The 26,543-nt window shown below is 36.0% G+C and overlaps 1 protein-coding gene across 1 annotated transcript in view; it reads left to right on the top strand.

The window, feature by feature from the left end:
* The first annotated feature begins 3,009 nt into the window (after nt 1-3,009).
* MROH9 (maestro heat like repeat family member 9) overlaps nt 3,010-26,543 on the top strand; it is a 69,167-nt gene continuing 45,633 nt past the window's right edge. Inside the window, exons 1-6 of the mRNA XM_029226922.1 lie at nt 3,010-3,084; nt 3,852-3,931; nt 10,332-10,467; nt 11,042-11,128; nt 13,103-13,207; nt 21,551-21,686. Coding sequence (XP_029082755.1) covers nt 3,010-3,084; nt 3,852-3,931; nt 10,332-10,467; nt 11,042-11,128; nt 13,103-13,207; nt 21,551-21,686 — 619 coding nt within the window. The remainder of the gene's footprint in view (nt 3,085-3,851; nt 3,932-10,331; nt 10,468-11,041; nt 11,129-13,102; nt 13,208-21,550; nt 21,687-26,543) is intronic.

Here is a 26,543-nt window from a genome sequence, read left to right as displayed (position 1 = left end):
GGGTGTAGCCTTCACCTATCTCGGTATCTGGCCTTGGCAGTGTTGGTAGGGACACAAGAGCATCAGCAACAGCAGTCACTACCTTCAGTAAGGCACCAGCACAAGACAGAAAGCCTAAGAGGTAAGGGCATTGGATATTCATGCCCTCAATTCAGATGCCCCATCTCTCTGAACTTTTGACATTTTGCTATTATCAGAGAAAGGAGACATTCTAGTGAGCTAAGATTAAGGGAAAAGTTCAGACTCACATAGTATTCTAGAAGATCAAGTCCATAGCTCCCTTTGAACATTCCCAGGATAGTTTGGGAATTCCCAGAGGGAATTCAAATTCCCTCAGAATAATGATTATTATGATAATACCATTTTCTCCCTGGCTAAGGTGGCATAAGAAAACACACAGTATCCATATGTGATTTGAAACATCTGAGATTTAAGAAACTAGTCAAGTTGGCACAACTCCAGTTCTTCTGGCCAAGAATGACAAGCAATATTGAACAAAAAATGTCAATGATATAAGATATATATAAAAAGCACATGGATAGTTTAGAGAACAAAGCCAAAATAATAAATATGGAAGCTTAAGGCCCACCAGACTGGCCCTAGAATCCAGTATGAAATATATTACAAAGTACAGATTTCCAGGATTGTGAGCATTTTTTAAAATTTATTTATTTTTGGCTGCGTTGGGTCTTCATGGCTGTGCACGGGCTTTCTCTAGTTGTGGTGAGTGGGGGCTACTCTTCGTTGCGGTGCGCGGGCTTCTCACTGCAGTGGCTTCTCGTTGCGGAGCACAGGCTCTAGGCGCACGGGCTTCAGTAGTTGTGGCACGTGGGCTCAGTAGCTGTGGCTCGTGGGCTCTAGAGCGCAGGCTCAGTAGTTGTGACGCACGGCTTAGTTGCTCTGAGGCATGTGGGATCTTCCTGGATGAGGGCTCAAACCCGTGTCCCCTGCATTGGTAGGCAGATACTTAACCACTGCGCCACCAGGAAGTCCCAGGATTGTGACCGTTTCATCAGTTACTGCGGGTTTCCAGTGAAGACCCAGAGTGATTAAGGAGTCATTGAAAATGATATAAAAGAGAACTTATCCATATAATAGAAGTTAAAGCCAGAATGATAATCATATCTCCCCAGAGGAGGCTCTGAAGAATTTCTGGGAACACTGGTGAGCATGTTATATATTTGAAACAATAACAAAAAGCCTAATTGGGAAAAGCAGGTGAAACTCCTGGCTAAATCCTATAACTCCCTATACCGACACCACTGGAGAATCAGTCTGTACATGTTAGACAATCCTTACTGCTTATCAGTGTGTGCACTGGCTTTTGGAATTAGATAAACATTAGCAGTATATATGGCACAGGTGAAAGCATGCTTATAACAAGGAAGGGATATTGCTGTAAATCAGTGAATCAACAAAAGATGTGACACTAAAGTAACATGGGCAGAACAATAAACTGGTGATGGATTTGTGGTAACAAATTTGGCTCCATGAAAAAGAGAGATCCTAGCTAACAGAGGGGAAGCAGAGGTCCATGTTATTAGAGATCAACCTAATGACGATTATTACTGTACAAGCAAGCTACAGGCTTAAAAATGGCTTCTCAATTCTGGCTGTACATCAAAATTTTCTGGGAGGCTTTTTTTTTTTAATGTTGATGCCTGGTCTTGAATACAGACCTATTAAATCCAGATCTCTGGAGGTGTGGCCCAGGAATCAAAATCAATATTTTTTAACCCCTTAATGTACTGCCAATGTTGAGAATCAGTGCTTTAAATTTAAAGTGTTACAAATTAATTTCTAAGGACTCAAGCCCAGTTAGAACATATTGTATAAGAAAAGTTCCCATTGAAACAATACTGCCAAAGGATCATTGCTTATATCAAACAAAATGTTCAGTTAGTCACTGCCCAGAGAAACACAACTAGTAGATTTCTGGCTAAATTAGATGAAAGTGGTGACAAGGACAAAAATGTCTTTCCAAAATACACCAATCACCATTATTCTTCCATGTTACAGTGAGAGTTGTCTGCCATATAGAAGATTCCATGCTCTCCAAGTAATAATAATGTGCAGTATGTTAATAAATAACATAGCAAAGAATTATTCTCTCAAGATTAAGTAAAATCATGTTTGGCATTGTTAGGAATCAATGCTAGATATGAATATAAATATTTTAGAGAAAGGAGAATAAGTCCTCTGAACCACTCAGTCTGAGCACAGCCCAGAGAAGAGGTGTTAGACAATGATCAGTGTGGTGACTCCCAGGAAGGTCATGGCAGGATGCTTATCCCTAGTGGGGAGATGCCATTTTTTAATTCAGATCCCCAATCAGGAAGTTTCTCTGACTCTCATCTGTTTGGGCTGGTTTACCATGGTACCAGAGAATGGGTGGCTTAAACAACAGAAATTTATTTCTCACAGTTCTGGATGCTGGGAAGTCCAAGATCAAAGAATGGTAGATTCAGTATCTGGTGAGATTCTTCTTCCTGGGTTTCAGACAGCCATCCTTTCCTTGCATCCTCACATGGTGGAGACAGAAATCGCAAACGAGCTCTCTTATGTCTCTTCTTATAAAGGCTCTAATCCCATCATAGGGGTTATCTCTCATGACCTCCTCTAAACCTAATCACCTCCCAAAGGCCCCACTTCCTAATATCATCACACTGGGGGTTAGGGTTTCAACATCGAAATTTCTCAAAATTCAAACACGCAGTCCACAACACGATCTTAATAGACAGGCATATAGCTGTATCCATCAAGATTGCTCTTACACTCCACAGAGGCAAAACAGAGATCCCACAGGGCACTCAATGCTGGAGTCAGCAAAGCAGCACTTAGCAAACAGAGAAGGGCTTTTTTTTAATGTGCGAAGTATTCAGGGGCAGTCACTGCCATGCACTAGAGGAATAAATTCCCTTTGAAATACCATTATTATACAGCAGTACCTAAAAGAGAACTTTGAGCTATTTCAGAAATAGAGGCTGAGAATTTCTATAAACAGCACTAATGGGCCTGATACAAGAAAGTGACATTGCAACAGAGGCTTGCGTGAACAAGAGTGGGATGCGCAGAAGAAAAGAGGTGCTATTCTATTAGGTCTTCTCCAGTTCTCCAACTTCTTGAATAAAGAAGTGGAGATTCTTGGGCTTCCCTGGTGACACAGTGGTTGAGAGTCCGCCTGCCGATGCAGGGGACACGGGTTTGTGCCCCGGTCCGGGAAGATCCCACATGCTGCGGAGCGGCTGGGCCCGTGGGCCATGGCCGCTGAGCCTGCGCGTCCGGAGCCTGCGCGTCTGGAGCCTGTGCTCCGCAATGGGAGAGGCCACAACAGTGAGAGGCCTGCGTACCGCAAAAAAAAAAAAAAAAAAAAGTTGAGATTCTTAATGGAATCCCATTTATTATCATTTATAAATTTAAATAGTTATATTAGACAGCTATACATTGACCTGTACATGGTTCCCATTCTATAGTAGTGTGAGTTTGGACATTTTTCAGTAAGGCCTGTTTTAAATCACCTTGCTGATATGTTTATGGATAGACTCCACACTGAGCAGATTGCACTTAATGTTGTATAGGAGGGCACCCGGTAAAGAGCATTCCTAATAAATTTTTGTCTGGAAATGCTAATTATATAAGCACAGTGGTTGGCTGTAAAAGGCCAGCATTTAATGTCATGCATAGGTTTAAATTACAGTTTGTCTGGTCTCATCACTTCTATAAACCCTTGGGCTTATATTTCAAGTCCAATTTGGTCCCTTTGGTTTCTGTAAAAGACAGAATTACACATGATGTTATGAGCCCCACAGGTCTGTCATCATTGATTCTTTTCTCTCTCCTGGTACTTACAGGCGCAAACAGCTGCCAGCCTATGGGATGCATACTCAGGCCTGTTAAGTAACCAAGCCATGATCCTGGCCATGAACTCCAGGTATAATAAGTTTTAATGCTTTCATATCACTGATTGAATACCTTTTTAAAAATGTAATAAATACATATCAAAAATATGAGAAATAAAAAGTTACTCCAAATTCCACCACCCTAATTCAGCAACTATTAGCTCTTTCTCATGTTCTTTTAAATCTTTCTGTATTGCAGGAATAGGCAGATTATTTAACTACTGCAGACTCATAAGCAGGTTGCACATTCAATTTTCTATACTACTTTTCATTTTTGCTTTGTCTTAATTTTTAATTTCTCTGTAAAATCATATTTTCATTTTAATGGCAATGGAATATTCCAAAATTTTGACATTTTCTAAATTATATTATATTTTACCAACATTATGATAATCATCCTGGTACGTAAAAGATTGTATCTGCTCTGAACTACTTCCTTGAAATACCATTCTGAAAGTGAGGTTCCTGATTTAGGTGATAGGCAACCATGAAAATGCCCTGCTGTGGGGGAATCCTCATTGGTCAACAACTCCAGCCCTGCCTGTATAGATTCACCAGCACGGTCTGTGAGGTGTCACTTCCTGTAGGCTGATCTCACCAATGACCCAGAATGGTAGGACAAATAACTCCAATGGGTGACTTCAGCTTGAGGGATTGCCATCAGCCAAGCTGAACCCTCCTTGGAACTTGTTGCAGTCCAAGACTCTTCCTACCCTATTCCTCCTTCCTTCCTTCTCTTGGAAATCTCTTGTACTTCTAATCCTGTATTGGCATCTGCTTCCCCTGAACCCAAAGTAATGCAGATGAGATGAACCTTCTTAGAGCTTTTGATTGTGTCAACTTGTTTTCCAGAAGAACTGCACTTATTAATAAGTGTTTTGTCAAAGCCTAGTCACCTAGAAGATACATGTATACATAGATCCATATAAACAAAATTTGGCATACTGTATTATTTTACAGGGTTCATGGAAAGGCAGTCCCTGGATTAGAATCCCCTTCTCCATATTTTAATTTTTTGGTCTACTTAAATGTCCTAAAAATCCCCCACCTAATAGTTTTTCCTTTATCCTTTAAAATTTGTTATAGATTTTGCTTTTCATATTTCAACCAAGTATAATTTGGTACATAAAGATTTACATGTGTTATACCTTCATATATACTTGTATAATTTAATAATATAAATAACTTTTATTTGTTACTATTAAACTCATATAATAGCTTACTTATTTTTTTTACTAATTTAGTCTTTATTAATTATTATTTAGTTTCTGCTTACTCTTTTGCTTGTCTTTTTTTTGTTGCTGTTATTGGAGTATAGTCAATTTACAATGTTGTGTTAGTTTCAGGTGTACAGTAAAGTGAATCAGTTACACATATATCTACTCTTTTTTAGATTCTTTTCCCATATAGGCCACTAGAGATTATTGAGTAGATTTCCCTGTGCTATACAGTAGGTCCTTATTAGTTATCTATTTTATATATAGTAGTGTGTATCTGTCAATCCCAATCTTCCAATTTATCCCTTCCCCCCTACCCCCCGGTAACCATAAGTTTGTTCTCTACATCTGTAACTCTATTTCTGTTTTGTAGATAAGTTCATTTGTACACATTTTTAGATTCCACATGTAAACAATATCACATGATATTTGTCTCTCTTTGACTGACTTCACTCAGTATGACAATCTCTAGGTCCATTGATGTCACTGCAAATGGCATTATTTCATTCTTTTTTATGGCTGAGTAATATTCCATTGTATATACATACCACACCTTCTTTATCCATTCATCTGTCAATGGACATTCAGGTTGCTTCCATGTCCTGGCTATTTTAACTAGTGCTGCAATGAACACTGGGGTGCATATATCCTTTTGAACCATGTTTTTTCTCCAGATATATGCCCAGGATTGGGATTGCTGGATCATATGGTAGCTCTATTTTTAGTTTTTTAAGGAACGTCCACACTGTTCTCCATAGTTGCTGTATCAATTTACATTCCTACCAACAGTGTAGGAGGGTTCCCTTTTCCCCACACCCTCTCCAGCATATATTGTTTCTAGATTTTTTGATGATGGCCATTCTGATTGGTGTGAGGTGATATTTTATTGGAGTTTTGATTTGCATTTCTCTAATAATTAGTGATGTTGAGCAGCTTTTCATGTGCTTTTTAGCTATCTGTAAGTGATGTTGAGCAGCTTTTCATGTGCTTTTTAGCTATCTGTATGTCTTCTTTGGTGAGATGTCTATTTAGATCTTCTGCCTATTTTTTTGATTGGGTTGTTTGTTTTTCTGATATTGAGCTGCATGAGATGTTTGTATATTTTGGAGATTAATCCCATGTCAGTTGCTTCATTTGCAAATATTTTCTCCCTTTATGAGGGTTGTCTTTTCATTTTGTTTATGGTTTCCTTTGCTGTGGAAAAGCTAAGTTTAATTAGGTCCCATTTGTTCATTTTTGTTTTTATTTTCATTACTCTAGGAGGTATATTGAAAAAGATCTTGCTATGATTTATGTCAAAGAGTTTTCTATGTTTTCCTCTAAGAGTTTTGTAGTATCCAGCCTTTTAGGCTTATAGTATCCATTTAGGCCTTTAATCCATTTTGAGTTTATTTTTGTGTGTGGTGTTAGGGAGTGTTCTAATTCCATTCTTTTACATGGAGCTGTCCAGTTTTCCCAGGACAGCTTATTGAAGAGACTGTCTTTTCTCCATTGTATATTCTTGCCCCCTTTGTCATAGATTAGGTGACCATGGGTGCATGGTTTTATCTCTGTACTTTCTATCCTGTTCCATTGATCTATATTTCTGTTTTGTGCCAGTATCATACTGCTTTGATGACTGTAGCTTTGTAGTATAGTCTGAAGTCATGGAGCCTGATTCCTCCAGCTCCATTCTTCTTTCTCAGGATTGCTTTGGCTTTTGTGGTCTTTATGTTTCCATACAAATTGTAAAATGTTTTGTTCTAATTCTGTGAAAAATGCCATTGGTAATTTGATAAGGATTGCATTGAATCTGTAGATTGCTTTGGGTAGTGTAGTAATTTTCACAATATTGATTCTTCCAATCTGAGAACATGTTATATCTCTCCATCTGTTTGTGTCATCTTTGATTTCTTTCATTAGTATCTTATAGTTTTCTGAGTACAGGTCTTTTACCTCCTTAGGTAGGTTTATTCCTAGGTATTTTAGTCTTTTTGATGTGATAGTAAATGGGATTATTTCTTTGATTTCTCTTTCTGATCTTTCATTGTTAGTGCATAGGAATGCAAGAGATTTCTGTGCATTAATTTTGTATCCTGCAACTTTACCAGATTCCTTGATGAGCTCTAGTAGTTTTCTGGTAACATCTTTAGGATTCTCTATGTATAGTATCATGTCATCTGCAAACAGTGACAGTTTTACTTCTTCTTTTCCAATTTGGATTCCTTTTATTTCTTTTTCTTCTCTGATTGCCATGGCTAGGACTTCCAAAACTATGTTGAATAATAGTGGTGAGAGTGGACATCCTTGTCTTGTTCCTGATCTTAGAAGAAATGCTTTCAGTGTTTCACCATTGAGAATGATGTTTGCTGTGTGTTTGTCATGTATGGCCTTTATTATGTTGAGGTAGGTTCCCTCCATGCTCACTTACTGGAGAGTTTTTATCATAAGTGGGTGCTGAATTTTGTCAAAAACATTTTCTGCATCTATTGAGATATTATATCATTTTTATTCTTCAATTTATTGATGTCATGTCTCACACTGATTGATTTGCAGATATTGAAGAATCCTTGCATCCCTGGGATAAATCCCACTTACTTGATCATGGTGTGTGATCCTTTTAATGTGTTGTTGGATTCGGTATGCTAGTATTTTGTTGAGGATTTTTGCATCTATCTATGTTCATCAGTGATATTGGCCTGTCATTTTCTTTTCTGTGATATCTTTATCTGGTTTTGGTGTCAGGGTGATGATGGTGTCATAGAATGAGCTTGGGAGTGTTCATTCCTCTGTAATTTTTTGGAAGAGTTTCAAAAGGATAGGTGTTAACTCTTCTCTAAATATATGATAGAATTTGCCTGTGAAGCCATCTGGTCCTAGACTTGTGCTTGGTCTATTCATATTTTCTCTTTCTTCCTGGTTCAGTCTTGGAAGGTTGTACCTTTCTAAGAATTTGTCCATTTCTTCTAGGTTGTCCATTTTATTGGCATATAGTTGCTTGTAGTAGTCTCCTATGATTTCTTATCTTTTAAATCTTTTTTTAAACTTGCCATTATACTATTATGTCTCCTTTTCCTTTTTTTTCATAATGCATTTATTTTGCTTATGTCCTTCATGTCTTTGATTGTATTTTTAGTCCTTTTAAAATCTTAAGTTACATGTTTAGTTTATTATTTTTCCCTCATTTTAAATAAGAAAAATATCTTGACAGTATTTAAGTACTTTGAATTTTCTAATTTTTAAAATAGACTTCTCATTGTGATTTGAGAATGAAATATATATCCTTTTATATTTTGAAACTTTCTATGGCTAAGTATATGGTAAATATTTGTCAGCATTCCATGATTATCTGAAAAGATAATCCTTGTTATCTCAATTAATACAATTTATACCTCCTTATTAATTATATTAAAGGTCTCTCCTTTTGCAGAATTTTTATTTTTATCTACCATATACTAATAATTGAATGCTTAATCATCTCCTATATCTGTGTGTCTATTTCTCCTTATATCTTTAAAAATATAATAATTTTTCATAAAATTATTATATATATTAATAATTCTGTTTAATAATTTTTCAATTTTGTTTCTATGTGGTTTGAGAGCTTTTGTATTAATAACTATGTCTTTTATTATTTTATAATAATTGCATATATCTCCCTTAATACTCTTTCATTTGTATTAGACTTGTATCATATTGATATAGCCCTCCTGATTTATTTTTGATCATGTTTAATATAATTTTCCCATGCTTTTATTAGGAGGCATCGACTTTCCTTTATTCAATTGTGATTCTTGAAATTATACTTGTAAAAATTTTGCTTACTGATCTTATATAATACTTATTGCTTCATAATAGGAAGAAATAAAACATTTTCAAGAAATATTTTAGTACATTTGGCTTACCGCTACTTCTCACTTCACTCTAATATCTGAAAAAACATTTCACTCAAAAATTTAACAAAAGCATACAGTAATTTGTGAGGGATGCTTATTCTTTCTTCTCAAGTTTCTTTCTATACCACCTGGTTATGTATCTTGGAATATAAGAAAGGTTTCACACTGCCATTCTTATTTCCAAGATGTCATTTTTTGTAAAACACATTAGTAATTTAATACTTGTTCTTTTGAAAAATCAATTACATGTAGCCCAAAAAACAATGTATACTTGCTGATAACTGCCAATGTTGACCTATATATTTATATTGGACTTTCTTTAGTATCACCGATATCTGACTCTCAGCATTCTTCACACGTAAAATGTGAAGATTCTTTAGTCCATCAGCAGTTATGAATGGCATCAGAGTATCACACTACTTTCCTAATCCTTGTTCATGACATGGACCATTTTAGCATTTTTAGGACTGGCAATATGATTTCAAAGTACATTAAAAGACAGTATTTTCTATTTCATCAAAATATTAATTTTGCATTTTTCTAAACAAAATCATATATCTCTAGAAACCTACAACTGAAAATACTACTGGAAGCTTTTGATAGGTAGCTGTTCAGAGTCTGAAAATCCATTGGAGCCCATGAATAAGTCAAATCAATCTTCTCAAGATTTGAAAATTATCTAATATAATCCAAGAAATGCCGTTTCAAACAATGGATATCAGATATTTAGGTCTTCTTCTCCAGTAGAGGAAAAAGATTCTGAGTTCAGCACAAGATTTCCTACCTTAACAACTATATTACCATCTTTTTTAAAAAAATTATTTTTAACACAAAAAAATCAGGAGGCACTGTTATCCAGAGGCCACACTTATTGAAGGAACAATAACTGTGTCACAACTTATCTTTTTAGCTGCTGATGGGAAGGTTTCTCTTGCCATAAATTGGAAGATGTATCCCAATATCAGAAACATTAAATGTAAGAAAATAGTATCATGGACTAGAGAAAATGTGGCAGTAATATATTTCAACTACCTAAATCTCAGCATGGCTTTACGGGCTTGGCTGGGTAGGTAACCACCCTTTACATTATTATGTCTATGCAGAAATATATTATGAACTCTAAATAACAGATTATAAATGATTTTTACCAAAAAATATGATTCCTTTATAGTTAAAGCACCATTGTTATTTTCACACTAATATTTAAAACCCATGTTATATAAAGCCAAAAGTTGGGCCTCATTTTCTAGTACACTGTCTCTTAAACTAAGAAAAAACCACTAAAGTTAGGTTGTATCTGTTCTTTTCTCAATTTAATAATTATACCTTTTTCTTGTCAGCTTTGTGGATCCCTTATTGCAATATGAAACTCAACTGAAGATAGTAGAGTTGTCCTTTAAAATGGCATTTGCTATACCAAGTCTTGACAAAGTGAAAGAAATTGGGAAGAATGAGGATGACCAAGAGGACCTGGAGGTAAGACTTGCTTCCTTTAGTCATAATGAGACATCGTCATGCACCACAGCAATCCCACAGAAAGTCTGTCCAAAAGTTGTAATCTTTGTTTTCTCCTTCATTCTCTTTAGATATAATAGATAAACAGCATATTCTAGCACTAATCTCTATCCCTGGACTCCTTGTGAATTCTATAACCCATGGGATTTAAAGGATTGTATAGGATCTATAGGAACAAATGGGTGAAGAGATTTTGGTTAATTTGTTTGACAAAAACAGCAAGTTTACTGGCAAGTGTTGCAAAGAAGGAAACAGGAGCTAAGAAAAGTGGAAGTAGGAAGAATCCTGTAGTAAGATCAGCAACATCTGTGGTTTTTATTTCTCAGCATAGCTACACAGTTCACTTGCCCCGCAAGGTATTAAAGCAATTCATGGCATATTGTATTGAATGAGGTCTCATCTCCAGAGCTACCTCTCTCCTTTCTTACCTTCAGTTTATGGGGAGAACTCAGGACCCCAGGATGCAAAACTATAGGCGTTGGTAAAATTTTATCTAAGGCAGGCTGGCTGGTTGTGCAAATTTCTTGTTTTTCAGAATTTATACCGAACTATTTTAAACATATTTGAGGACACTCTTCTGATCTTAGTGTCTAAAGACCTCTACAAACTGCAAATCTTAAAGGTAAAGGGAAAATAAGTAGTCTCATTTTCTTGTCATAAATCTAAAGGGTATACTATATTTTACTTATTATTTACCATTTGCCATACTTACATCTCCTTCAAGTGTTTGGCAGCTGAAAATTTTTCTTTACCTTTCAGAATGTGTCATTATCTCCCAAATAAAATCACTTTCTTTTATTTGAATTACAGAGACACAATTTTAAGAAGCCAATTTTGGGAGAATGGCAACAGACACTTAAGAAGCCAAGGGTTATGTAGCAATGTAAGAGTAAACACAATACAGGGTAGCAGAACATACGATGATTGGCCTAAACCACCTTCAGGTCCACCTAACAATGAGCCATATTTTGATAATATCTATATGCATGTTCTTCCCTAACAACCCTGGGCTAGGGAATCCCATGAGCATCCTATCTTCATGGACACCATAGTATCAAAGGAAGTTCTAATAACCATCCATAACCCTACTTTTCACATCCAAGATTTCACTGTGTTTTTAATGTGCTGGGCAGAGACAGAGACTGATCTGGACGTTTTATGACCTTTAATTTTGCATTTTTAACATGATGGCATCAGGAGGAAGCTGTCTGAAAATACTGAGAAACTACATTTACTTACTGTACCATGAGAATCATGGGATTTGCAAATCATAAAACACATTCAAGGAAAGAAGCAGAACTGGTATATATGAAGATTAGGAGAAATGGGAGGGGATAATAAAATATACTGAGGTAACTTGTGCCTAATTTTAGCCAAATATTTTCCATGCATTTAAAACATTTTAACCTCACAATCCTGTAAATTGGTTATTACCCCATTATTACAACCCTCTCCCCATGTGTGCTCTTTCTACCACCCTAGGCTGCTTATTGAGGATTTACTCTATGTCAGGCACTAAGCTGAATACTTAATATATGGGTTTTTTAATTTAATCCTTAAAATAACCCTATGAGAAAGTTAAAATTACTTCTCTCATTTGCAGATAAGGAAATGGAAGCAGAGAGAGGAGAAATAATATGTGTGCATCTAATGAGTAGAGGATCTACTCTAACTTGGGAGCCTGTTACTTAAACACCTTGCTCTTATACCTACCACATCTAGAAACTCCCCTGATCCTCAAAAAGAGGTGACCCTCACTCCTGGAAAAGGAATAGGCTGAGCCCCCTGAGATTTAGAGACTCTTCTGCCCTAGGAAACAAACTTCAGAACAGTTTTACACAATGGGAGCAAGAGAAGGGGATGAGATTTGGCCAACCATTGGCATAAATACTGAGGACTCCAACAATCTGTCTTAAGAAGTCTACTAATGGTGGTTAACATGTAAGGCATATGCAGTCTTCTTCCTTCCCCAAGATTGTAAATATGTCCCTGCATCTGAGGATTTAGAATAGGTAGAAGCTACAGCAAGACAGACCATATTTAGCAATGAATCAAAATTAGCAAGAACTTTCTCATCGAGCTGGCTCCAGGAATATACTCTAAACCATGAGTCAGAAAATATCTGGATGGTAAATTTACAGAGGCAATTCTGGGATAAAATGACATTTCAGGATCAAATAACATTTGATTCTTTTTTAAAACTGCAAATCAGATCTTATGGCTTAGAAAAAAAGAGAGAATATGTATTTTGAAAGAAAAAGAGAAGGAGAAGCAGCTGGTGATAATCAGCCTCATAGCCTCATGTTAAACTTTTCATGATGCCTGGCAAAGTGACTGTTATAGTGGATATTAGTAAATACTTATTGGATAGAATTAAATAAAATAAAACCCAGGTGTAGCTATATGGCAGATGAAGTATTATACTAGACAGTAATATACCAGCTTATTGTCATATTTTTTAAATAAATATAGGATAGGTGTGAAACCATTGGGAGGACATGGGGAACCTTGACTTGGTGAAGGTGGTGATCAGAAGAAAGGGACCTGTGGAAATGGAAACACCATGGCTCTAGGATAGTTCTTGTGTTTTCAACAGGAAATGGCTGTGTGGATGAGTGAAGATAATTTGTACATGCAGGAGAGAGCCATGGTGATCATCAGCAGAGTGCTAAGCTTTGCATCCAGGAAAGTCAAGGGATATGTAAGTCACAGAGTAATCATGCCACGTGCTTCTGAAGACTGCATTTCCTCAGCGCTGCTTTCCAAGTCTTGGGTCTAGAGAGTGTTAGACGCCTGCTTTGTATTATCATACTAGTAGGTTGGGATACTGGGAAAGGAATTAATATCCTACATGACTTTATGTCAGTTAGAGCAGAGTTTCTCAATTGATTAAGATGCCTCATGCTTTCCACAAACAGTATGAGTGTGTCAAAACCAGGCTTTTGCTGACTCTCTGGATTCTCCTCTTTGGACCACAATCAATGTTATTTGTAAACTTATAAATTCTTCCATCCTTACTTTCCTTCTTATTTCTCTTTTTCCTAGAATATTTTTAAACCACCATTTATTTTAAATGTATAACAAGTAATTCTTGAGTACTTTCATTGTAAAACATGCTAAAGACATAGCAGAAGTCCTTCTTTACTATCCTCTCCATCCCAATCTCATCCCTAGCCAGGTCTGTGTGATGTGTGTCCTGCCAAACAGCTATGTACACATACAAATATACAGGCACACGGATAGACATAGATTTGTTACTTAGTTTTTCTTTACTAAAGTTACATCATATTTACATATGGTTCTGCAATTTTATTTTTTCACTGAACAGTATGCCCAACAGATACTTTCATAGATTTGCTTCATTATTTTCACTACAGCTTATATCTTATAGTGTTGATGTATTATGATCTACTTAACTATTCTTCAGTTGATGAACATTGAGGTATATTGTGGGTTTTTCTGCTTCAAACAATACAAAAATGTTCATCCTTTTGCATGTATGTATGTACTTAGAAATGCTAAGAAAAATAACAGGCCAAAAAGTATGAATAGGTTAAAACATAGTAATGCACAATTGTCCCTCATTCTGCATTCCTGTGAATATTAGAGTGCCCGTTTCCTCAACCTTCACAAACACCTGGATATTATCAGACTTTTTAACTATTGCCTTTCAGATGGGGAACAAATAGGTATCTCATAATTGCCAATATTTACTGAGGTTTTCTATATTTTGAATAACACTATTGCCTGCCTTCTAAGAAGCCTCAGACTATCTCTGAACATTTTTCTCTCTTATGGATACTGTGTTTTCAGTCTCTGTTCCATAACTCACCCTTCACTGTGATTTTTAAACATACTCTACTAATTTTATATCTGATTGCTTAAATCAGTTCAGGAGTTCAGTATAAGGGGGTGAGAAACATGCATTTGTGACACTATCTTCATGTATCCATTTCTAATACTTGTACAGTCTCTAGACATATTGAGACGAAAAGCCTAAATCAGCCTTATAACATAGCTGAATTTTTATTATTTTATTTAAAATAAACTTTGGGAGATAAACCCATGCACTTATGGTCACCTAATCTATGACAAAGGAAGCCAGAATATACAATGGAGCAAAGATACCCTCTTCAATAAGTGGTTCTGGGAAAACTGGACAGCCACATGTAAAAGAATGAAATTAGAACACTCCCTAACACCACACACAAAAATAAACTCAAAATTGATTAAACACCTAAATGTAAGGCCAGACACTATAAAACTCTTAGAGGAAAACACAGGCAGAACACTCTATGACATAAATCGCAGCAAGATCTTTTTTGACCCACCTCCTAGAGTAATGAAAATAAAAACCAAAATAAACAAATGGGACCTAATTAAACCTAAAAGCTTTTGCACAGCAAAGGAAACCATAAACAAGATTAGAAGACAACCCACAGAATGGGAGAAAATATTTGCCAACGAAGCAACTGACAAAGGATTAATCTCCAAAATATACAAACAGCTCATGCAGCTCAATATCAAAAAAAACAAACAACTCAATCAAAAAATGGTCATAAGACCTAAATAGACATTTCTCCAAAGAAGACATACAGATGGCCAACAAACACATGAAAAAATGCTCAACATCACTAATCATTAGAAAAATGCAGATCAAAACTACAATGAGGTATCACCTCACACAGATTACAATGGCCATGATCAAAAAAATCTAGAAACAATAAATGCTGGAGAGGGTGCGGAGAAAAGAGAAACCTCAGGCATTGCTGGTGGGAATGTAAATTGATACAGCCACTATGGAGAACAGTATGGAGATTCCTTAAAAAACTAAAAATAGAACTACCATATGATCCAGCAATCCCACTACTGGGCATATACCCTGAGAAAACCATAATTCAAAAAGTCACATGCACCCCAATGTTCACTGCAGCACTATTTACAATAGCCAGGACATGGAAGCAACCTAAATGTCCATCAACGGAGGAATGGATAAAGAAGATGTGGTATATATATATACAATGGAATGTTACTCAGCCATAAAAAGGATTGAATTTGTGTTATTTGTAGAGACATGGATGGACCTAGAGACTGTCATACAGAGTGAAGTGAGTCAGAAAGAGAAAAACAAATATCATATATTAACACGTATATGTGGAATCTGAAAAAAAAAGCAGAAATAGAGACACAGACGTAGAGAACAAATGTATGGATTCCAAAGCGGAAAGGGGGGTGGGATGAATTGGGAGACTGAGATTGACATATATACACTATTTATACTATGTATAAAATACGTAACTAATGAGAACCTACTACATAGTGCAGGGAACTCTACTCAGTGCTCTGTGGTGACCTAAATGAGAAGGAAATCCAAAAAAGAGGGGATAATTGTATACATATAGCTGATTCACTTTGCTGTACAGTATAAACTAACACAATATTGTGAAACAACTATACTCCAATAAAAATTTAGAAAAAGAAAGTGAGAAAAAGCCAAAAACTAAATAAATAAAATAAGCTTTGGAACATAATACAATTTACTTACATGGAAAATACAGTCCATGACGTTCTTTGCATCATGCTAATTCCCCATCTCAGTGTCCAAGAGAGAGACTGAGTGGCTTGTTTTAAATATTCTGATACTTTGGCCTGGGAAGTCAGTCTCCCTCTATTTCTGAGATGGTTTGGAATGTTCATTCAAATGGACACAAAATTTTGCAAGTGAGGCTTGAGATTAAGTGTAGTTCAACACTCCAGTCTGTTTTCTGTATAGTTCCTAACATGTTTTATATATTCAGCAAGCATTTGATGGAGACTATTCACACGCTTCTCTTTGCACTTCAATACACATATATATTTTCTATTTATATATCTAGTGTATATTTATATACTAGATATATACTATATGTGTGTATAAATATATATATATCTACTAGTGAGTTCCACTCAGGTAGCAGGTATGACATTTGGGGGTTTCATCTTCTGCTATCACCTCTACTCTCTTTCAATTACAGATGTAAAGTTCATTCTCCCCAGCACATAGCCCACCCTTCAACTGTGAAACAATAAATGTGTAAATTCATATGTACAGCAGAAGGCTCTCATAAATCGTTGAGGGTTCCTAAGCTATAACTGAGACCTTTGAGAAGCCAAGTGGTTAACGTATTCCTCTGTTCTGCAATGCTTGCTGAATGCCAGCAGGTGGAAGCACACCAGCATTTTCCAGAAGGTGGGAACTAAGCTAGCCTCAACCGGCTTATCACAGTCATGGAAGCATAAACCTTTACTAAGTTAATTTTCTCTTTAAAATAAGATAATTAAGATAATTATCTTATAAAGATAATATAATTATCCTCTGAAGATAATTAAGTCAGTGAAATTAATGGAGATGGGGGAACAAATATATAAAACAATCAAAAATATTATTAATAAATTAAAAGCTAAACTACCCACAAGCAAGGTCTGTATATCTCTATATCTGACACATTGTAAATAATAAATGAAGATTTGTTCTGCCATTCTCTAACTAAACATAGCTACCTATTCTGTTCTCAGGTTCTGGCCATTCACTGGATAAAAACTATTTTCTTCATAAATTACCCTAGTCTATGTCTTCCAGACTCTGAGAGGCCCTTGTCCTATTGAACAATACTTTCATTTGTATTCTACCAGAATTTAAAGTGGTATTCCTCTTATATGACCTGTGTGCCCATCAGGATGAAGAAACTGCTACACTCAAAGAATATTTGTCCTTTCAATTAAACTGTTAATTTCCAAACAGGTGAAGAAATGTGAGCTAAACATGTCATATTATCTCATTAACAGATTTTTCCTAGGTTTGTTCCTTTGGCACATCAGCATTTAAAAGACAGGTGGAAGATTTCAAGTCAAAGCTAACAGATTGTCCACATGTCTATCTCCTCCCCCTCCACAAAATGATAGTAATAAAATTTGTTAAATGTTGCCATTGCAACAAAGAGAATTAGTAACGGGTTCTCAGTGGGCTAGTGATGTCAGAAAACTTCGGCATGACAGAATAGATAGAAGATGGTAACTGATAAAGTCTGGCAGGGGAAGCTGAAAGGCAGGGGCATGTGAACATTAGAATGGAGGACAGCTGAAAAGGGAGAGAGTATCCCTATGGAACCCTGAAGAGTCTGGAACTATGGAAGCCCAAGTAATGATGAAGAGTGGGAGGCAAAGGAAAGCTCAAGAGATACACATGCACTGAAAAGACTCATAGAAAGTTTATACAGAAGGATCTATAGTGCCTCCCATCCCTGTTTACACACACACTCTATATTCCACAGGGACATGAGTCCACTGGTAGGTAAAATTTGAGGACATTTTTCTCTAAACAACTGTAAATTCCCTGAAACGATCATCTTGGTTCTGTTGTTTAGATACACTTCAGCATGACCCCAGCCTACCCACCCAACTACTCTAAAGCCAAGCCCACCAGTTGACAAGCCTTGGTCAAAATCCCACCAGTGGCATCACGTTCTTACATGTGACTAGACAACCAAGAATTTGCCAGACATTTGAGAAAACCCTCCAAATACAAACACAAAAGAGATAGCCCCAAAACCCTCCAAATACAAGAGATAGCCCCAGGTAAATAAAGAGAACAAAAATGATTATCAAAAATAGATAATTCTGAGTACAGATGAGAATTTAGTCTCAAAAGGAGTAGAGAGGACATATTTATATGCCAAAAGGAAATATAACTAAAAATGAGTATGGCCTATGCACTGATTCATCACAGCAGGAATAGACAGGCAATGTCCCAAAGTGATATTAGAACTAAAGTAGAAGTCCATTGTTTAGAGGTGTACAGTTGACTTCCAAAAGAAGCAGCTAAAAAACTTAGAAGTGGTTGCTTCTGGAATTTAGCACCTAAAACTGTCATAATTGTTAAGATAAGGAACTGGAGAGGCCAGATGTACACAGAAGAAGGAATCCAGTAAGAAAGGGTCAGAAAACTAAGCAGGAGCACTTAGACTTAGGAACAAATACAGAGAAGCTACTTTTCTCCAGGTCTTAACTCTCTCCTTCTTTCAGCACTTTAGATAGATTTTCTAAAAAAGCAGGACTATTCTGTAGTAATGTTCCCAAAGTCTTGTGTTTGAGGGGGTGTGCCTTGGTTGGCACACTTCTGAAGGGACTGTGCAGGGCATCATCAGTGTGCCCCATGGTTCACACAGCTTTATTCCTCTCTTGGCCTGTTCTAAGTCAGGTCTCCCCTCCTCCTCAAACACGCTATGCAATCTAGACATGGCCACAGCTACTCTGCTAGAGACACACATCCAGACAGACCCTATCTGGCAACATTAGCAGCTTCCTTTACAAAGACACCTGCTAAGAGTTACACATCCACAAGTTCATGAGAAGGGATAATCAGAGAGAACGCTCAAGGCAAAAACTATAACACAATAAAACTTTAAAACCAATCCTCTGTAAATGGTCCCCAGGTTCAGTGAGCTAAGCTGTGAGAAGTACTCCCCTGGTTCTAGGTTCTTTCGCTATAAAGGTCTTTGCCATAGACATCTTTGTAGCATAACTAATTGGCCGTAAGGCACTTTTTTCATAAAAGATAAAATAACGAAAAATAAAAGGGGGACATTATAAAGGTCATAATGAAACATGAAAAATTAATAACAAAATTAAAAAGGCTTTCTTGAGAAATACAATTTAAATATTTACATACAATTTAAATATATTTAAATTGTGTGTAAATTCGTGGCAATCCTGCCAAATGACTGATTTTATTTTGTGGTTGTACTTAAGCACTTGTCTTTGAAGTCTTTCATTCATAATATGTTTTTTGCTTTTTGATTCATCTCCTCATTCAGCATGATAGTTTTTTTTTTTTTGCTAAAACTTCTTCCTTCATTTCATCCTTCATTCCAAATACCAGGATGCATATTTCTAACTAAGCTTTGTATTGCATTATAAAAACCTCTGCACTGTGTTTTGTTCTTGGCATCTTGCTACATGTCTGTTCATAGATGTTCCATAGTTCTATGGGAAATGTGGATTCAACTCTGCACCTCTGAGACCCTTAGCCTCTTTCTCCTCCAATGTAGTATGCTTCAAAATAAGAAACCAACTCTTGGGGCAAATCATTGTCATCTCTCAGCTCAATAAAGCCATCAATAAAATGGCTAACTGAAAGAAAGTCTAACTCATTTCAACCAGTTAAAACCAAAGTGTCAAACCAAACAGTCTACTAGTTATTTTATCTTTCACAGCAAAATTGCCTTACAGACAATTAGTCATGTATTAAAAGGGTTTGCAGCAAAAATGCTTGTGGCAAAGATGTTTATGGCAGAGAAGCTTGTGGCAAAATACTGGACACATACTCATACTCCTCCATCATGCACAACAGAGAAACAGAACACCTTCCCCTTTTTCTTAAACCCATAATGCAAAGGTGGTTCTTAAAATCTTGCCATTTGATAGAAAAAGAAATCTGGAATGCACACCAAAAGAAGAGAATAGCCAGGGGAAAATAAAATACTTCTTCCTAGGGCCTAGAATAAATAGCAACCCCTACTGTCTGCTTCTAGATTCTTCTAAGTCATAGGACTCCTAAAATAGGGGGAGCCGCAGGTACCCTTACAAAGAAATATAGGCAGAAAGAATCCAAGGAAGACATCCACAGAAGCAGATTATCTTCCCTTCGTCTACTAAGACCATCACTCTCAACAACCTAATTCAGTCATATCCTTGGCCCATGACCTAGGTCACCTCACATTCTTCGTCAGGAATGATTCCGTATGTGTGTGTGTGTGTCTGTGTCTGTGTGTAAGACTGAGACAGGCAGACAGACAGAGAGACGTGAGTGGGTCAAGCAACAAGAGAGGCAAGGATAAGGGTATAATAAGAGTAATACAAAGAAGGAGAAACAGGTCTTGGGATCTCCCTGGAAGGTTGACTTGAACTCTAACTTTTAGCACCAAAGCATCTACCTAGGAAAAGTAATCATTTGTCTTAGAGATAAGAAGATTCTGCAGGCCTACTAGTTTAGCAAACCTACATGTGGGAAGAGTCCTTTTTGTTTAAAGAAAATTGGTAATAATTCTTATACCTTCACAAAAGCAAAATGTCTCTTCCATCTCTCCTTTCTTCTTTTATGTGTCTACTCCCCTCTCTATTTGCATTTGATCTGGCTAAACAAATCAGTCAAGGTAAAAACCTAAATATTTGAGAAGCCTATGTGTCAAGGAAGTTGTGTGTGTGTAGGGGGAGAATATATAAATGTTCTGGCAGTAGGTTTGATACCAGAAGCAAATGTTTTGAGTTTTTTAAAAAAGTAATTTCCCGGGCTTCCCTGGTGGTGCAGTTGTTGAGAGTCCGCCTGCTGATGCAGGGGACATGGGTCCGTGCCCCGGTCCGGGAGGATCCCACATGCCGCGGAGCGGCTGGGCTCGTGAGCCATGGCCGCTGGGCCTGCGCGTCCGGAGCCTGTGCTCCGCAACAGGAGAGGCCACAGCGGTGAGAGGCCTGCGTACCAAAAAAAAAAAAAAAAAAAAAAATTAATTTCCCTGGGAAGAATCAGAGCAATTCTCGGAAGAAAAGTTTTCTTCAGTGACTTACAGAGTCATCTGAAGTGTTCTCCAGTGACTTACAGAGTCATCTAAAGTGTTTCATACATGGAGAAGGAAGCATGAAAGTTTTTGGATATTGACTCCCCCACCCCAGTATCCTAAGAATTTTATACCTACAAATAGCTACCTAAAATATAGACTGGAAACTAACGTTAGTTGAGTCTCTATTATTGCCAAGCACTTGGCTAGGAACTTTCTTTTTTGTCATAAATGTTACCCCCTTAGTTCCTACAATAACTGTTACAAGGTAACATTTGTTATATGCATTTCATAGATGAGAAAATTGAGGCTCAGTAACAGAGTGAGGATTTTAATACAGATTTTGCGAACTCTGAAGCTCAACTCTAACCGTAGTCTGATACATACATCAGACACAAACATTTAATGTTGACCATGCATAGCAAATACATTTTTCTACTTTGTTTTTTCACTAGACAAGTGCTGATGTTCCATGTTTGGGTGTCCTGGCAGCAGAACTGTCTCTTTTGTGTTCCCATGCTGATCCCTCGATCACACAACAAGCATCCTTGGGAATGTATCACCTCCTCTGTATTGCAAAGTGTCAGAATGGTAAGAAAGATTCATCTTTTCTAAGGGTTACTAATAATCTGTTCCTAATTATTATACTTGTGGGTCCCAAGGGGGCTCTACGTCTGTAGATTTCAAAATCCTGCCCCAAGATCTATAGCTTCACTTTTTAAAATGTATTTTTAAATCTTTTTTAGAATTATTTTTATAATGTTATAGTTGGTTCTTCAATGTCTATAACATACTATATTTAGATTAGTGTTGGGTGTTAATGGTGGGAACAGGAATGCTGGGTGGAGGCAGAGAAGAGAGGAAGAAAAATTACCAATGGGACTTTTTAAAAAGAGGTATACTTTTTCTCTGTAATGGAGTATCAAATAGAATACTCAGATTCTTGCTTCAATGGTGGGGAAAAATTAGCCCAAGACCTAAATAAATGCTGCTCTCGTCTGCCTAACAAAGCATAAGAGCAAGACCTTATGGTATCAAACTATTTCCAAATACTTTAACAGAGAATAGATTTACTATCCCATAATAAACAACTATTTAAAGATTATATATACTAATTGTTCTCAAGTCATTGGACATCAGATAACAAAGGAAATGATTCCTAATGAGATGGGAACAAACGAACAAATAAGGCAGAGTCTACAACTGACTGAGTTTACAACCTAGAGTAAGTTTCTACGCTGCAGCCCAGAAAGGAGTAACCCAAGAGTCTCACCAACTTGAAGAGACAGAATTGGGAATCCAGATAGATCAAGATATTTAGAGTTCACAGGGCAAAGCGCCAGAAAGGAGTGCACAAAGAGAGAGCTCCAGAGATGTGCAGAGAGCCCTTTAACTATTTGGCTATGTAAGGATCAGAGCACACATGTGAGGAAACTACCTGAGGCTTGCAGGGGAGAGGGTGGGGGTAACACCCAAAATGGTTAAAGGATCCACTGAATCCCAAAAGACTGGAAATGGTGCCTATGCCTATAAACTAGAATTTAAAACTTCATAATTCATAAGTAATGAAGCAGAGTACAAAGAGATTTTGTCTCATCAAGAGGAAAAAATTATCCCTGAATTATTTTAGTGCCACTTAACAAAAGTTAAAAACAAGACCTAAAATTATCAACTGATCTCCAAATACTTTAATTGCTTATCAGAAAAAGCTCAAGCTTACTTCTAGGAATACAAAAATTCCATCATTTAACAAGTTAAAATGAACAGTTTGGACAAGTTAAAATTAACAATGTCTGACATGCAATAAAAAATTACTAGGCATGCAAAGAAACAAAATACAACCCACAATAAAAAGTAGAATGAATAAAAACTGACCCAGAAATAACACAGATGATAGAATTAGTAGAGACATTAAAACAATTATTATAACATATTCCATTTAGTTAAGGAGTTAGAGAAAAAGATGAACATGTTAATGAGAGACAAAGAAAAGTCTCTAAAAGACCCAAATTAAACCTCAGGAGATGAAAACTACAATATCTGAGCTGAAAAACACTCTGGCAGGGATTAACGGTATAATCTTTTTTATTGAGGTATAGCTGATTTACAATATACACAATATACATTTATAATAGGTGTACAGCATAATGATTCAGTATTTATACAGACTTTACTCCATTAAAAGTTATTACAAGATAATGGCTATAATTCCTTGTGCCATTAATATTTCCTTGTTGTTTCTCTTTTATACATAGTAGTTTGTATCTCTTAATCCCATATGCCTAATTTGCCCATCCCCTCTTCCTTCTCCACTTTGGTAACCACTAGTTTGTTTTCTATATCTGTGAGTCTGTTTCCATTTTGCATATACATTCATTTGCATTTTTAAATTTTTTAGATTCCACATATAAGTGATATCATATGGTATTTGTCTTCCTCTGTCTGTCTGACTTATTTCATTAAGCATAATATTCTCTAGGTCCATCCATTTTGCTGAAAATGGCAGAATTTCATTCTTTTTTATGGATGAGTTTTATATATCTAGATAGATAGATAGAAGATATATCACATCTTTATACATTCAACTGTTTATGGGCACTTGGGTTGCTTCCATTTCTTGGCTATTGTAAACAGTGCTGCTATAAACATAGGAATGCATGTACTTTTTCAAATTAGTGTTTTCATTTTTTCTTCATTTTACTTTACTGGATATATACCCAGGAGTGGAATTGCTGGATCATATGGTAGTTCTATTTTTAGTTTTTTGAGGAACATCCATAGTGTTTTCCATAGTGGATGCACCAATTTACATTCCCACCAACACTGTACAAAGGTTTCCTTTTCTCCATACTCTCTCCAACATTTGTTATTTGTAGACATTTTCATGATAGCCATTCTGACAGGTGTGAGGTGACATCTTATTGTTTTTTTGACTTGTATTTTTCTAATAATTAGTGATGCTGAGAATCTTTTCATGTGCAACAGTGTAATCTTAAAAGGAGCTGGGGCTGGGAGGGGGGGAACATTTCATTCAGAGTAAAGGTAAGGTAAGGATTATAGCAAATTTCTCATGAGACAACGCAAGCTATAGGCAATGAAGCAACCTCATAATGTACTGAAAGAAAAAGCTGTCAATCTAGAATTCTTTAACCAGCAGAAGTGGTACTCTTTCAAAAGCAAAAGTGAAATAAAGACTTTTTAGATATACAAGAGCTGGTAGAATTTATCACTAGCATATCTGCAGTATGAAAAATATTTTATGAAATTATTCAAGAAAAAAATGATGTCAGATGAAAATCTAGGTCTACATAAAGGAATAAGGAGCATTGGATTGCAACTATGAAGGAAAATATTAAAATTTTCTTCCCTACTTTTTAAGTCTCTTTAAATGAGAATCAACTATTTAAAGCAAACAAACAAACAAAAACAATGTAAGAGCTAAATATGTGACAACAATATCACAGAGGTTTGAAAGAGCGTGAAATATGAGGTTCTTACCCATAAATTCATAAAATATCACTTCAAAGTAAACTGTGATAAGTTAAAGATGTATAATATAAATCCTAAAGGAACTACTTAGCTAATATAACGAAGAGTTTTATATAATAAGCCAAAATGGAGATAAAATAGAATCATAAAAAATACTTAATAAAAATAGACAAAAAAAGGAGAAAAATATAAAGAAAAACAGGTGGAAAGCAAAAAGTAAAATGAAGACTTAAATCCACTCATAATATATATAAATGCTCTAAGTATCTCCAATGAAAAGGCAGAGATTATCACACTGGATAAAGAGCAAGACTCAACTATATGCTGCCTATGAGAAATCTACCTTAAATGTAAAGACACAAATAGAATACAAGTTAAAAGTTGGAAAATGATATAACATGCTAACACTAGTCAAAAGAAAGCTGAAATGACCATATCAATATAAAAAAATACACACATTTCAGAGCAAAGAATGTTTCCAGGGAAAAAGAGGGTCATTTCATAATGCTAAAGGGGTCAATTAATTAAGAAGACATAATCCAAAACACTTATGTACTTGAAAACAAAACATACTAAAATAATCAAAATACATTAAACAAAAGCTGATAGGACTACTATGAGAAATAGATCTACAATTACAATCAGAGAATTCAATACCACTTTTTCAATAAACTATTACACAAAAAATCAATAAGGATACAGACTGAACCAGCTAGATCTAACTGACATTTATAGAACACTCTACCAAAAATGGAAAAATAAACATTCTGTTCAAGAAAAAAACAGAAAATTTACCAAAATAAACCATATTATAGACCATAAGACAAGCTTCAAGAAATCAACAGGTAGTTAAGTCAACAAAATATGACGAAAACAGAGTTAAATTAGAAATCAAAAACTGAATTAACACCATACAGAAAAATAAACTCAAAACGGATTAAAGATCTAAATGTAAGACCAGATACTATAAAGCTCTTAGAGGAAAACATATGCAGAATACCCTTTGACATAAATCGCAACAATATCTTTTATCTGTCTCCTATAGTAATAGATATAAAACCAAAAATAAACAAATGGGACCTAATTAAACTTAAAATCTTTTGTACAGCAAAGGAAACCATAAACAAAACAAAAAGACAGCCCACAGAATGGAAGAAAATATTTGCAAACAATGCGGATGACAAGGGATTAATCTCAAAATTTATATACAGCTCATGCAGCTCAATATCAAAGAAAACAAACAACCCAATCAAAAAACAGGCAAAAGACGATACAGATGGCCAACAGGCATATGAAAAGATGCTCAACATCACTAATTATTAGAGAAATGGAAATCAAAACTACAATGAGATATCACCTCACACCAGTCAGAATGGCCATCATCAAAAAATCTACAAATAATAAATGCTGGAGAGAGTGTGAAGAATAGGGAACCCTCCTACACTGTTGCTGGGAATGTAGATTGGTACAGCCACTGTGGAGAACAATATGGAGGTTCCTTAAAAAACTAAAAATAGAGCTACCATATGATCCAGCAATCCCACTCCTGGGCACGTATCTGGAGAAAACCATGATTTGAAAGGATACATGCATCCCAATGTTCATTTCAGTGCTGTTTATAATAGCCAAGACATGGAAGCAACCTAAATGTCCATCAACAGATGAATGGATTAAGAAGATGTGGTACATATATACAATGGAATATCGTCCATTACAAAGAATGAAATAATGCCATTTGCAGCAACATGGATGGACACAGAGATTGTCATACTAAGTGAAGTAAGACAGAGAAAGACAAATATCATATATCACTTGTATGCAGAATCTAAGAAAAAAATGATACACAAATGAACTTATTTACAAAACAGAAACAGATTCACAGACTTAGAGAATGAACTTATGGTTACCAGTGGGGAAGGGTGGGGAGGAAGGATAGATTGGGAGTTTGGGATTGACATA

This window comes from Monodon monoceros, unplaced genomic scaffold (assembly GCF_005190385.1).
Source record: "Monodon monoceros isolate NGI ecotype Baffin Bay Population unplaced genomic scaffold, NGI_Narwhal_1 Super_Scaffold_18, whole genome shotgun sequence".
In the NCBI taxonomy this organism is placed as follows: Eukaryota; Metazoa; Chordata; class Mammalia; order Artiodactyla; family Monodontidae; genus Monodon; species Monodon monoceros.
Note: the sequence above shows the minus strand (reverse complement) of the source record. Positions and strands in the feature narration are given on the sequence as shown.